The following is a 15,950-nucleotide window of genomic DNA, read 5'->3' as shown; positions in this document are numbered from 1 at the left end:
AGACATTAACATTTTACATATTCAATCTCATTCTGATGTAATAACTCTTGGTGTTAAAGTACTACTCACTCTATATGCTTTTACTCATATCTATACAGCTTCTCATACATTTGAAAATACACTACTTAAACCTAGACATAATTGTTACTTAACTTTGAAATATGTTTGTGCCTAAGAAAAGTTTATATTCAGAATTTTTAAATTAACAACTGTCTTTCCTTTTAGCAATAATCAATTTCTAATAATAAGTAGGCCAAGGGAACCCAATTTCAAAATACAAAATTTGTTTCACTTTTTCTGGCTGCCAAATGTTTATTATGCTTTTATAAAGCAAAAGTTTGTTATCAAGAAGACATAGGAAAATATTGGAGTTTGCAAAAAAGAGAAAGTGGCAAATTAACAATTAATGCTGACCTGCAGCTGCATCTGCAAGTTGAGAGAGTGGCACAATCTGTGCCATTCTCTGACTCTTTAAGAATGAGAAGAAATGTTTCCACAATACACTGGCGATTGCAGCAAGGTGGCGCTCTTTAGCCGATAATGAAGTCTGTGTAATTAGGTCCACATTCTCCCTTTGAAGTTCTTGACACAATTGTTGATGAATACTCCTAAAAAGAAATAAAAATACAGCTAGCACCGAAGAAATGCTTACAGAGATCTTTAAATACATTTTTGCCTTTTTTCATTTATATCATGAAAGCTGAAAGACCATTTCATATAATTAAAACCTTTACACCAAGACATAATGCATTTCTGCTTATTTGATGGATGAATGATGGCATATTAAGCACCATAAAGTTAATGTTAATTACTAATGTCAACCATTAATTATATGCTTTTTAATATGTCAGATCCAAATGAGAAACAGGCAGCTTCAGAATGAAGGTCTGCATTTTGCAACTCATGTATGACAAGTGATTTTACTCACAATGTAGACATGAAAACAATTCTTCAAACCATTTTCTCCTGAGAGCTTTAGGACGCAGATGTACTAGGAGGGAGGTAAGTACATCTGGCTATGTGAGGTGTTTTAAACTATTTTTTTTCCTTTCATAGAAAAGATATGATTTTTTTCCAAGTTTTTCCATTTCCTAACAAATGGGGTGGTGTCATTCTTCCTGATAGAAGCATAGAATTCCATTTTGTGTGTGTGTGTGTGACATTTTCTTGATCCATTCATCTACTGAGGGGCATCTGAGTTGGTTCCATATCTTAACTATAGAACATAACATTGATCCCATGGTTTCCCTTATTTGCAATAATTAGTATATGTCTATGATTATCTTATCAGACAAGCAGAATAGATCAACAGCTATGTACATATGACCATATAAGGTGATGCTAAGCGAAATGAATTCCAAAACATGGACACAATAGGTTTTTCTCTGTTTTTAATGTACTATGTGATTTTTTTTGTTTTTTTTGTATCGTTTTCCCCCTATGGTATATCCCCTGTTGTCACTGTATTTGATTTTGGTACGCTGGTATTGCATATATGTTTATCTGAATTAGGGAAGAGAAGGGGAACAACAGAATGGTGAGACAACAGACAAGGGGGGAACTCATGCAACAGCGACATACACATGACAGTATGTTGGAAATGATCTGTATAAAACGTGGGGGTGGACCTCAGGGGGAGGGAAAGTAGGAGAAAAATGAGGGAAGGGGTAACAAGTTTGACGAGAAATGTACTTATTACCTTAGTTATGTAACTGCAACCTCTCTATATACACCTTGACAATTAAAAAAAAGAAAAAGAAAAGATATTGACCTTGTGCTAGTATACAAAATCATAGTACATTGGTCCAAAAAAAGGTCATTTATCATTTTCACATAGGAGACAAGCAATAAAAAGTTGCTTTTAATCCAACTAATAAAGGGTAATTTCATGATGCCTTCAATTTTTCTTTTTCTTTTCTTTTTTTTTTTTTTTTGCCCATACTGGTGTTTGATTCAGGGATTCTTGCTAGCTAAACAGGTACTCTACCAGTTGAGCTACTCTGTCAGCCCCTTTGGGATTGACTATTTTCAAGATGGGGTTTTGCTTTATGACCAGGGCCTAGCCTGGACTACCATCTTACCCATGTTTCCTGCCACTGATTGAGATGGAGTCTAATGTAGTCTTTTGCCCAGGCTGACCTTGAACCATAATCTCTTGATCTCCACCTACCAAGCAGGATACCAAGCTGAGCCACCCGACCCAGCTTCTGCCTTCAATTTTGATTCACCATCTAATTGCTTTTTCCACTTAATTATATAAAAAATTTAGACACCTTTATTCTCAACAGAAGAAAACTGAGGTCACCAAAGAGGGGGTGATACTAAGAGATCTTTCATAGTGATATGGAAAAGAACACATCTCAGCAATGCCTCCAGCAATTATGATTTATGATTAATCTATTATTGATATGATCTATTAAGTATAAAATCAGCCTATTCTTGTCTTTGTCTACATCAATGTTATGACCTAACTCTATAGATAGATCCTTCCATTTGCTTTAATCAATTGTACAGAAAGAAAGTAAGATGTAACCTATGGAATGTTATTCTTCCTTTGACAGGAAGAATATTCTAAGTAACAAGTACTTTAAGAAACATTATACCAATTCCAATGCAGTATTCTTGATGCTTTTAATTATATGTATACATACATACATACATACATATAATTATTTATACATGTATATGTATGAAGTAGACATTACTTGGAAGAAATACACAAGACATAGAATTTGTACCTAAAGCAATTTCACAAAATGATCATGCTGGTAGTAATCACAGCTTGTTACGTAATTATTACACACAACGAAGTAAAGATTCTAAGTAAATTTTATACTCCTTTAAATTGATTGGAATCCTGCATAATCCTGGGCCAATATTTCATCCTACCTGAGGTACTGGAAACTGTGTACAAATGCCTACAGAGAGCACAGCAAACAAATCTCATAAACACTAACCAAGTATCTGTTATGTTCCTCTCTGTAAAAGCCTGCCTGAGATGCTTTCAACTGGAACTAAAGGCTAGAGACTCTTTTAGATCCTTTAGCTTGTAATAAAATAATACACTGTAAAAATTCACTTAGCAACTAACTCAACTGCCTCTATCAACATTTGTACACTCTGAGGTCCAAGTAAAATCATACTATTTTCAAGTATATTGATCTCAAAGATAGTAACTGCTTCATTATACTTTGATAGCATAAGTAATTTTTCACTATTTCTAAATAAGCCACTGTTTTCTAAAACCTATTATCTAGAAAATGATAACTTTCTTGATGTCTTCATGTGTTAGAAATTATTTCCCTTAAAAATCAGGCCCCTTTTGATTTTTTTAAATTTGTTTTTTTCTTTTCCTGATGATTCTGTATTTTTTACCTTATATATGGTATATTCATGGGCATATCTGTGGGAGAGCACATAATCTGAGAAAAAAGGGTGAAAAAATACAGCAGTGGAGCACACTGGACACAGATGAAAGTGAACTATACAACTTGTGGGTTAGAGATGGGAGGGTGGGATTGGGAGAGAATAAGGGAACAAATGACACTCTAGAAAAGGAAGTGCAACCCCTCTACATATCATCTCAATAATAATACATTTGAAAACAAAATCAGACCCCTGCTTAAAAAAAATTACCAAGTCAAAACTAATTCAAGGACTACCTATAAGCCCACAAACTATAAAAACTACTTGCTTCATGCCACTGGAATGGTGATAAGAACTATCCCCTTAAAAAGGAAAGACACAAAAGAAAAAACAGGCAAAAAAAGTTTCTGCACAGCAAAGAAAACAATGGTGGGAGTGAAGATACAACCAACAGAACTGAAGAAAGCATCTGCATCTGGCTAACATTAATCATCAGGAAAATGCAAATCAAAATCACAATGAGCTTTCACTTCAGAAGAGCTATCATCAAAAACATGTAAGGGGGGCTGGGAAGGTGGCTTAGTGGTAGAGCGCTTGCCTTGCATGCATGAGGCCCTGGGTTCGATTCCCCAGTACCACGTAAGCAAAAAGAAAAAAGCCAGAAGTGGTGCTGTGGCTCAAGTGGTAGAGCACTAGCCTTGAACTGAAGAGCTGAGGGACAGCACCCAGGCCCAGAGTTCAGGCCCCATGACCGGATCCCCCCCCCCAAAAAAAAAAAACATGTAAGGTAACAAGTGCTGGTGAGGCCGTGGAGAAAAAGGAACCCATACACACTGTTGGTACAAACGTAAATTAATAGTCATGGAAAACAGTACGGGGGTTCCTCAAATAAGTAAAAACAGAACTGCCACCTGATCCAGCAGTCTCACTTTTAAGACTGTCCTTATTCATATTGTTTTGCATATAGGTTTTTTTGTTTTGCTTTATTTTTTCAAACAAAACACAAAGAAGGTGTTAAAACTGGTGAAATAGCTCAACAGAATAAGTATTGCATAGAATTCCATTGTGTATATATACCACATTCTCTTGATCCATTCATCTAGTGAGGGGCATCTGGGTTGGTTCCATATTTTAGCTATGGTAAATAATGCTGCAATAAACATAGTTGTGCTGGTAGCTTTAGTATGGTCTTGTTTGTAAACATTTGGGTAAATGCCCAAAAGTGGGAATGCTGGGTCATAGGGGAGCTCTATGTGGAGTCTTCTGAGGAACCTCCATACTACTTTCTAAAGTGGTTGAACAAGTTTACACACCCACCAACAATGCAATAAGGTTCCCTTCTGTCCACATCCCCTCCAGCATCTGTTGTTATTAGAGTTCTTGATTCTAGCCATTCAACTGGGGTGAGGGGTGATTTGCATTTCTTTTATGGCTAGAGAGGTTGAGCATTTCTTCATGTGTATATTGGCCATCCCAAGATAAGTATTCAAATGTTTTTTCTTTCATGCAATTGTTTCTAACATATTTATAAGATGATTTCTTTGTTGCTTTGTATGTCCCTCCCCACAGTATAACCCTGTTTTCACTGTATTTGATGTTGTTATAATTTGTGGAGGTGAAGGGGAACAACAATTGTTTAAATAGGGATACAGGTGGACCCACTGCAACAATGAGATGTACAAGCTGTTTTGTCGAAAAACGAACTTTACAACTTTGGTGGGGGGGGGGACGGGGGGGGGGAGTCATGGGAGGCAACAATGCTTGATAAGGAAGTACTCATTACCTTGACCATGTAATTGTATGGTATTTTCACAATAAAAAAAAAAAGAGTAAGTATTGCAGATTTTGTGAGGGATGAAGAGGGAGATATTCAGAATCCTTCACCAGAATCCCCCAATTTGACCACAGTGGATTAATGATGAGCTCTGTGGATGTGGTTAGTCAATGACACCAGCTTGATGGATTTTTGTTTCTGCACCAAATCCCATTGAGTTATCTGGTCCCTGGGCTGACGAAGAACCATTAGGTGAGGAGTACTAGCATCATCCAGGGTGATGTTCTTTAAGCTATCAACCAATCAATCAGGCTGAGGAGCTGCTACTGCCGTGGGGCCCTCACAGACTCTCCAGACATTACAGGCACTGCACTTGCCCATGCACTGATTCACAATCACTGGCAAATGCCATCCTGAACTTCTTTCACATACAAAAACAGCTCTTGCTATCTCCTACTTCATAGTTAATGAAGCCAAATTGATCTTTCACGCCATGGTGGCTCTACACAGGGGTGTGATATTGTAGGCCACAGACAGTGCCCAGAACACACAACCAACTTGACACTCTCCACTTTGTTGGCCATCCCTACTATGCCAAATGGGTAACCTTAGGGTCCATATATGCCCTCCCCCACAATCTCAACCATTCCTTCGTACTCAATACGCACTGGATCAACACCCCTCGGGGGCGAATGATTTTGCCAGAGTAGATGGTAAGGTCAGACTTCTCGGTAATGCCATTCACTGAGTGAGTTTTGTTTACTTTCTCCCGACTGATTTTGTTGCCTTTGCCTTTGAACAAGCTGTATTCAACCATATGTCCCTAAATTCCAGGCTATCGACATCGCCAGAGAATTCATTATAATGGAAACAGCCAATAGCTGGCTATTTCAGTGAATCCCAAATTATCTTTCAGAGTTGCCACATAACCCAAGAGCAATTTGGAGCTAGAATTGTGACCTCAAAATAACACATAAGCTGGAATCTGCTGTCCAGACCTAAGTTTGTCACTTCTACTAAGTTCAACCTTACCTCCTTGATAGATTCTCCTAGGTAGATCCTTTCCATCTTTGGCTTAAAAAGCAATGGTCAGCCTCACCCCACAGTCATCATAAGCAATGATACAATCCTCAGCTTCCTTCTCTTTGCCTCTATTTGGGTTAGTGGTTTTAGGATTGAAAAATGTGGCTTCTTTTTCTGCATTGCTCAGACACTGATTGATGATCTGAATGGAAATGGAATGAAATCATGCCCTCAGTAAGTTTTTAAATCCTAACAGCATGATTTCTTTGGGCAGAAAGCATATCAGGAACTACAATAAACTCTACTTCATCTGCAATATGAAGCTGTTTCCCATCTAGCATTTCACTGAGTAGAAGAACATCATGCTCAACACACTTTGATGAAGCCAAAACCATCTTGTATGGCCGCAATCATACCCATTTCTCTAGTAAATTGAAATGTAATTGGAAGAACTTCTATGTTGGTTGTTTATTCTAGTTTGTCATGTTGGTCTGTTGAAATATTAAACCTGGCATCTTCACCTTCAAGCAAGGAAGTTCTTTAGCAATGAAGTCAATGGGTCATTCTAGTTTTTACTGGGTACTTTTGGGATAACTTTGGTTATATAGTTCCTTCAAAATGTTCAATACTGATGTCTTAAGGGAAAAAAAAAAACCCAAACTGTTCCTTGAGGCAACAGCTCAAGATCTGTATCAAATTCTTTACCATTTCTGTCCTTGTCAATTCCCCATCATCTCTAGGCTGTAAGGTTTCTAGTCACCTTTAAATCCACCATAGTCAATGAATATTTCTTCTACAACATCATCTCTTTCAATAGTCAACGCCTACTTCATGGCATAAACTACTCCCTGAGAGCGGCCTGTTTCTTTTTCGACAGCAGAAATGTCTCCAGTACTTACAGTACTTAACACTTCGTTATCAATTACAAAGTTTATTGTGTCTCTGATCTCCAGCTGAACATTCCCATCTATACCTTTGGGGTATAGGTCAGATAGAATACCTCTTGTCCATTCATTCATTCTTCAGTGTGGCTTTCTGGTTTTATCTTTACCAGTTTAATAGCAATGGATCTCCCAGTCTACCAGTCAGATGATACTTCAAATTTAACATCATCTCCTACACTTCTTGGTCCTACGGGTTGCCAGTACATTGTGAACAGTGGAAGAAAAGTCTAACTTGATGTTCTGAACACTGAATAAATCCTTAAGAGGTTAATAGTTTTTCAATAACTCCAGTTTCACTCAGTATTGCTGAAGTTCCACTGGGGTACCCATTCTGTCCACTGTTGTGGCTCAGTGGTAGAGCGCTTGCCTTGCATGCTCGAGGCCGTGGGTTCGATTCCTCAGCATCACATAAGCAAAAAGAAAAAAGCTGGAAGTGGCACTATGGCTCAAGTGGTAGAGTGCTAGCCTTGAGCTGAAGAGCTGAGGGACAGCGCCCAGGCCCAGAGTTCAGGCCCCACGACTGGACCAAAAAAAAAAAAAAAAAGAAAGAAAGAAAAAAAAATTTAATTCTTGCACATACATTACATAGCTCAGTCCACACAGAGAAGCTTTTAGTCAGTCCTGAGTCATCATTTACTATGTTTAAATTGTTATGTGGTGGGCTGGGAAGGTGGCTCAGTAGTAGAGAGCTTGCCTTGCATGCATGAGGCCCTGGGTTTGATTCCTCAGCACAACATAAACAAAAAGAAAAAAGCTGGAAGTGGCACTGTGGCTCAAGTGGTAGAGCGCTAGCCTTGAGTTGAAGAGCTGAGGGACAGCGTCCAGGCCCAGAGTTCAGGCCCCATGACCGGACCCAAAAAAAAAAAATTATTATGTGGTCTGCTGAGTATTTCTTTGCTCTTAATTTTGTGGACCATAACCTCCTAAAAAATAAATGCTGCCTAAAAGCAAGGTAAAAGTTATGGTATTTTTTCAGATACCAGTGGCTCAGAACTGTAATCCTAACCAATCAAGAGGCTAAGATCTGATGATGACAATTAGAAGCCAGCCCAGGCAGGAAGTCTGTAATACACCTATCTCCATTTAATACCCCCACCCCCAAATGCCAGAAGTGGAGGTGTGACACAAGTGGTAGAGTGCTTAACCTTGAGTAAAAGAGCTTAAGGACAGTGCTCAGACAACAAATTCAAGGACACACACACACACACACACACACACACACACAGAGTTATGATAACCCTCACACCCTCAAAGGGGCATCTGCTGTATGTAAATAATATATACACATGTGTTTAGAAGTTGGGAGGCGTTACAGGGAAAACGAATCAAGCATCTGTGGCATAGTGGTGAATTGTATACATCCTGAACATTCAGTTTCTCTTCCTGGCAGTCTTGGAACTATATACTCTTAGATACCAAGTGGCTACTTAATATGAAATGGAAATAAAATCATAAATTAAGGAGAGACTGTGGTACTATTCAAAATAGCCAAAAAATGGAAATAACTACGTCTATTAACTGATGAAAGGATCAAGAAAATGTGGAATATAAACATGATGGAATACTATTCAGCCACAAAAAAAAATGTAATCCTGTCATTCTCATCAATATCAAGGGAACTAGAGATCATTATATTAAGTCAAACAAGCCAGGTCCAGATAATTTACTAAAAAGTTGATGTCAAGATGGGCTCTGGTGCTTTATACCTGTAATCCTTGCCTATTCAGGAGGAGGCTAAGATCTAAGAACTATGGTTCAAAGCCATCCCAGGCAGAAAAATCACAGAGACTACCTCTAAGAAATCCTGTAGGACGGTTCTTTATGGATAATGAGGCTGATAGCTAGAAAGCTAAACATGTCTAGAGGTCACACAGCAAAGAAGGGCACACTGCATCATCTGGCTTCAAAGGCCACATTTTCCTTATAAGCTTAGGCAGACAGATTATATAATGATCAAACACTGGTAACTGTTTGTTTCCTAACTTAGGTTGAAGAAATTTCAACAAGGATTAGAAAAGCAGCTGGAAGAGCCAGTGTAGTCTTAGGGAAATGCCATAATTCTCTATTAGGAACAGGTACTGGAAAAACTGTATTCAAGACAACACTGAGAAAGACAACAAATCTGAACCATCTTTGAGTTCTCAGAATAAAATGTTGAGGTACCACAGAATATATCTAATAGTTACCTTAGGTATGATAATTCAGCTATGTGAACATATTAACATTAAAAAAAACAAACCAACAAAACATGTGAAAACTTAAAACTAGAAATTATATCCTTCAGTGTGGAGTTGATATAGAAGAAACAAGTTCCAATTATGTATAGAACATTGGCTCCAAGTGAAATGTGTTTTAGAAATGTGCCTCTACTTAGTATTTTTGGATTTGAAAAGAAGCAATATACCTAGGAATAGGAAGAACAGCTTCTCTCAATAGCTTGAGTATTTAAGCAGCATTAGTCTGGGTAAGAGTAATGATTATCTGGTATATTAACACTAAATAATTTGTTTAGGATCTTAATTTCTCTATTCATGAATAAATCAACAGGTGACAAAAGATGTATCATGATTGAATCACAGAGAAAAATCAAATTTCTGTATTACAGCCAAGTAGTTAAAAAAATGTATCTGGCACATTTATAGGTACTTTTAAAAATCGTGTGTTAGATCAGAAAACTAACTATACAGAGGCCTCTGGGGGGAAATAAATTTATTATCTTGGGCATATCTGCCAAAGACACATGTACAAAACAGCAAATACTAAAAGAAGTACCATCTCTAGAGGCAGAAAATAAAACCAAACATAAAACATTTATGAAATATTTTAAGGAACACAGGATAGTTCCAGATGCCATTCCTATTTTATGAGATACTATATACCTTCTTTAATAACCAGCAGAAAGAAGAAAAGAGGAAGAAAGCAAGCAAGGAAGGAAGCCAGGAAGGAAAAGAGGGAAGAAGGGAGGGAGGAAGGGAGGAGAAAAGAAAAAAAAGGAAAAGAAAGAAAAGAGGATGCACTGCACACAAAAACATATTATGAGATGGTCTAAAACTAAAAGATTAAATGGAAGAGACATTAAAATTTCCAGTGCTTGGAAACTGTTTTGTTCATATTTCACATGGGTTAAAGTCATTTTGGAGAGTCTTTAATTCCCATTTCTTGTATGGGGAACAGGAAATGTTACTTTTTTCTATTTCTTGCTACTGTAACCATTCAAACTTTTTAAAAAGTCATTGGAAATATATCCTTTTGGAAAGGCATGTAAGTAGCCAGCCCATTTTACATTATAAAACATAAAATACAGTACAGTAAAAATAAATTTGTCAAATAGCAAACCACTCAAATTGAGTTTCTCATAGTAGAAATAATAGCAACATCTAGCTTTTATTAGTATCTATCATGAATGTGGCAATATACCAACTGTTAAGTATTTCTCATTCTGTGAAATTAAAATACTCAAATCTTAAAGGATAAATTGATTGAAATAGGTTTGTGCTAGCTAATTACTAAAAGCTATTTAGAACTGTTTGACCTTGAAAGAAAGAGAATTTCCCAATTCCTGTTGTCTTAAGAATCAAAAGAGGAACAGTTGCAATCATGGTTGCAACTACCTGAACAGGGTTAGTGTAAAACTTATGTGAAAAATGTTCTGAAAAGTTTGGTAAGTCCAGCATTTCTCTATGTAAGCACACACACTTACATTCCAGGTTATTCTTTCACATCTATTATTCTTAGCTCTCTTGTCCGGACTCCTTCCGCTTTCCTCACTGTACTCAAGGGCTTTCCTGTTTTTATCTGCCTGCTATTTCTTTCCTTGATTCCATTAATTCACTTACCTATCTTGTCCCAAGGACACAGAGGTACTTAGGAAGGAGCAGCTCCTCTCTAATAATATAGGCAGACTTCTAGAACCCTCATTCAACTATACAGTATAAGTTTTTGTTGTTTTTTCTATGCTAACACTGAGGCTTTTGAACTTGGGGCCCAGGTGTTGCCCCTGAGCTTTTTTTGTTCAAGGCTGACACTCTTATTAGTAGAGCCATAACTCCATTTCTGGCTTTCTGGTTGTTAACTGGAGATAAGAGTCTTACTCATTTTGCTGCCTGGGCTGGCTTTGAACCTTGATCTTCTGAGCTAAGCCTTCTCAGGATTACAGGTTGCATGAGCTACCAGCATCTAGCCCAAAGCTTCCCTTTGAGGCAGTAGTAGCTTCAGTCCTGATTCCCAATCTCATGCAAGCCCAAGTCATCAAGGATAAGCATTAGACAAGAAAACAGGCTAGCTAGGTTTCTGAAGCATCCTCTGCAGTGCTTCAGTTTAACAGTGTTTCAGATCCTGGGTGCATCTGTTCATAGGGCAGCAGGAAATGAGTTCTGGTAGACAAAGGAATGATTATGCAAGACCAAGGAAAGGTAGTTATTGACTATTTTGATTATGCAAATGCTGCTACAGACTAAAAGGAGAGTGCCGGCAATCATGCTTTCAGTTACATATACCAATCAGGAAAAAAGAAAGAAAAAGGTCTCTTCAAGATTTAAGAACTGTTTAAAATAATGATTTAAAAAGTACACACTGTATAAGAAGAGAGACCAACCTGTAACTATGGAAAACTTCTGAGACTCAAATTTTCATCTGTTAAGTGGGAATAATGTCCTATTATTCTCCATGAAGCCACTAATGTATCAAATCACAGCAGTAATGGGAAAACACTCTGTAGACTATAAGACAAGACAATGTGAATTTTAGTCACATTGTACAGCTTCTAAATCCTAATAACCATTCTTAGAGGCAATAAAGCATCACTACAAAGAAGTGTCTTTGGACATAAACAGGCCAAAGTGTAAATCCTATTCTACTAGCTGCTAGACTACATGGCCATTTCCCCATCTATTACAAGTATTAAATAAGAAATTGATCAAATGGAGCTACTATTGTTAGCCAGAGAATTAAAGACTGCTTTTTCAAAATATACATACCAATCATATTCTGAGTGTTTGACCTTTATGAACTAATTCAATATGCATACTATTATTTTCTTCATTTAATAGATAAGGACTCTTAAATACAGAGGATAATTGTTCAGTCATTCTGCTAGTTTGAAGCAAAGTCAACAACTGAACCCAAGCAATCAGAAGTCAAGTAATAATCACTATGCTATAGCTGTATCCAATATTTTATGAAGCAGTGTGAAGTAGTGTGTCATACTACTATATCCATTCTTTAATATGCTAAGTCCTTGTTAATGGTAGCTAGCTACAAAGCAGCCTAATAGCTGGCATATCATGGCATGTATATATGTGTATGTATAAATAAAAATTTAATTTTTCTGGGGGTGCAAACTATTTTGTAGGGATCTCAAAGATCAATGACATACGACATATGGGCCCACAACTGGGTTAGTAATACAAGTCCAGGAAGAAAAAAGAACAAATTATAAATCTAGTTATACACGTAAGAAACCAAGCATGCCTTTTGGCGATAGCCAACTTTGTATAACAGTGACAAAACTTCTGAGATAATCTTAAAAGGAATGGTTTATTCTAACTCATAATTTCAGAAGATTTAGTCTGCCAAGTCTTGGCACTGTTAACATGGGCTTACGTTGGCCAAATACACCACGGTGGGGACATGTATCAGAGGAGGGTAGCCAGCAAGCAAAGAGAAAAGAGTGGGAATGATGACATACTTTCTTCAATGTCATAATCTAGTGACTTTTTTCTTCAATGTCATATTCTAGTGAGTTTTTTCTACTAGGCTTTTTCTTCTTGAAGGTTTCCCACCAATAAAGGGCTGGGGACCATGCTTTACATTTGGGTTACAACAATGCTGCCCCTGGGCTGGAAAGGTGGCTTAGTGGTAAAGCACTTGCCTTGCATGCTTGAGGCCCTGGGTTCGATTCCTCAGTACCACATAAGCAGAAAAAAAAGCCGGAAGTGGCGCTGTGGCTCAAGTGGTAGAGTGCTAGTCTTGAGCTGAAGAGCTGAGGGAAAGCGCCCAGGCCCAGAGTTCAGGCCCCAGGACCGGACCCCGCCCAAAAAAACCCAATAATGCTGCCCTGTGATTTTACACAGCAATGCTTAAAATGAGGTTGTCCCTCTGTGAAAATCAATGGCTACCAGTGGTATGAAATTTTGCCAATAAAATATTAGTATCTTCAGAAGTTACTTACACTTTATTAGTGTTACAATTATGGGCCTTAATACATTTATAACTGTTGTTTCCAATTTGACTATCACTGAAATTCCTATCTACAGTGTTTTCTAGGAATATTGATATTCTAATCTCACCAAAAATCATTCTGCCTTTTCGGCAGGGGGCCTGCTGCGTAGACCGAAACCGGAATATTCCATGGTCAAGCTTCACCAAAGAGGCATTACTAGGAGGTGGTAGAACATTTAAGGGATGAGGTCTGGTGAGCGGTCCTGAAAACATGCTCTTAAAAGGATTGTCTGAACCCCAGCCCCTTCTTCCTCTTTTTTATTTATAGGCCCCTGCCTCCATGAGGCAGTTTTTTTCTACCACATACTTTTATCATGGTATGGATGATATGCTGCCTCGCTAGAAGTCTAAAGCAATAAAGACATCTGATCCCTGACTGGAGCATCAAAACCTTTTCTTTCTATACACTGATTATCAAGTGTTTGTTACAGTAATGGAAAGCTGACAGTATATGTAGGCATATTACTGTTTTTAAAAATTCTGACTCAACAGGTCTGGGGAAAGGTCTTGCAAGAGTCTGCATTTCTAACATGCAGCACTGCTAGGCCACAGACAACCCTTGGAGCAGCTACCTGCTTTCCCTCTAATAATGATAGCATGTTAATGATGTTGTGTTAATATGGCAATATTAACATATGTTAACAAAGACATCATTTGGCATAGGGCTCAATTGTATGTGTGTGTACATGTATATATACACACATGTGGATACACATACATAACCAGTAAGTAACCTGATTCTCTGATCAACAATAATTGTACCATTTATTAAACATATACTATTTCATTACTAGCACAGATAAGGAAATGGCCATGGATCACACGAAAAAGCAAGAGCATAAATAATTCTGTACTAGAGGAGTGTAGAAAGCCACTACTCTTTCTGTACTCTATGGTGTACCCCTAAGCAATACAGAAAGTTGTTTCATTGATTTGTAAAATATTAATGAAATCACACAAGTGAACGACAAGTAAGGCCTACTTAGGTGAGAAGGAAAGGAAAAGTACAAAGGTATATAAAAATCCATACACTTAGCTATAATCTGACATACACTGCATGTGTTTTAGAACAACAGAACAAAAATCTGTCCTTCAGGAGCTTCTATTTTGATGAGACAAAGATGAGTGACAGGAGCTAAAATTTCAATTAGGATGATCAGCAAGCACCTTTTGAGAAAGCAGTATTTGGGCAAAGACCCCAAATAAGTAAAGCTGAGAGCACATGGGTCTATGGAAAAGAGCATTCCAGGAGAAAAGGAAAGCTTGTGTGAAGGGGCTGAAGGTGGCAGGCTACACAGGATCAAGCAATGACAAAGAAGTCAATGTGCCAAAGCACAACTGGTAAGAGAAGGCAGAGCAGTTAGACCCAGCGGCAGATGGGGTCCACACCATCTAAGGTTCCAGAGGATTAGTAAGGATTTGGAGAAAAAAAAATCAAAGTGAATGATAAGCCACAAAAGCCTCGGTATAAATATAATTCACATCTTGAAAAGAACATACAAAAGAACAGGTTGGAGAAAAAAGTAGCCATTATGATTGCAATAAAGAACTGTTATAGTAGCATCAGAAGGCAATAAACTTAATAGAAATAATGTCCCATTTGTACAGTTAGATGTTTTCTTCATTTACCTCATAAGAAGTAAGGTCAGTAACTAATATTAGAGATATTTTTAGAAAATAGTTAGAGAGGACCTTAGTGCTAACAATGTAATCAAAACTTCATTCTGATGACAGTAAGAAGTCACTGAAAGATTCTGAACTGGGAGATGGCATTGCTTTGGAGCTGAGTGCAGGTGTTGTTTACCTGTCATCCCAGCTGCATGGGAGGCTGACATTGGGAGGATCAGGAAAAGTTCATGAGATTTTACCTCAACAGAAAAAAGCTGGATGTGGTAGTGCACACCTGTTTTGATACCTGTGAGACCTGACTTCAAAGAAATTACCACTGTGGATTGGGATGGGTGTGGAAATACAATTCTATTAGAAACATAAACAACAGGTGCCACTTAATGAAGCAAAGGCAATATTAGACAACATAGTAACCTAGATGCCATCTACAATAACCCCTCCCCCCAAAAAATTCTAGACTATTTTAGAACAAAAGAATGGCAAAGATCATTTTAAGATTAGCTATTTTCTCCCAATTCAGCATAATATCTGTATGAAATATATGCTGAGACATTTTCTGTACATTATTCTCCATAAATTTTACTTAGTTCTTGCTGTTAATATACTTCATTAATAACTGATAGTTTTTAAACCTTCTTAGTTTTTCCCTGAAGGCAAGGCATTGTTTGTCAATGTATAGAATTCATTTTGTAATCTTATTAAAGAAAACAACTCCAAAAGTACCTTAGTTTGCACAATTCTAGAAGTCCACCCCTCCCCCACTTCTGCCAGCAGTCATGGAGCTTGAACTCTGGGTGCTGTCCTAGGTCTCCTCAGCTCAAGGCTAGCGGTCTACCACTTAAGCCACAGTGCCACTTCTGGTTTTCTGGTGGTTAAATGGAGATAAAGAGTCTTTCTTGTCCAGGCTGGCATTGAACTTCGATCCTCAGATCTCAGCCTCCTGAGTAGCTAGGATTACAGGCATGAGCCACCGGTGCCCTACCTAGAAGTCTTTT

General features: G+C 37.8%; 1 protein-coding gene and 1 pseudogene across 1 annotated transcript in view; both read right to left on the bottom strand.

Moving 5' to 3' along the window:
• Nucleotides 1-15,950, bottom strand: part of Mms22l (MMS22-like, DNA repair protein) — a 101,405-nt gene that overhangs the window by 31,370 nt on the left and 54,085 nt on the right. Inside the window, exon 15 of the mRNA XM_013022352.1 lies at nt 415-608. Coding sequence (XP_012877806.1) covers nt 415-608 — 194 coding nt within the window. The remainder of the gene's footprint in view (nt 1-414; nt 609-15,950) is intronic.
• LOC105990039 lies at nt 5,304-13,539 on the bottom strand (annotated as a pseudogene).

The sequence above is a fragment of the Dipodomys ordii genome, unplaced genomic scaffold, assembly GCF_000151885.1.
Source record: "Dipodomys ordii isolate 6190 unplaced genomic scaffold, Dord_2.0 Scaffold62, whole genome shotgun sequence".
Lineage (NCBI taxonomy): Eukaryota > Metazoa > Chordata > Mammalia > Rodentia > Heteromyidae > Dipodomys > Dipodomys ordii.
This window is presented reverse-complemented; position numbering and strand designations above follow the sequence as displayed.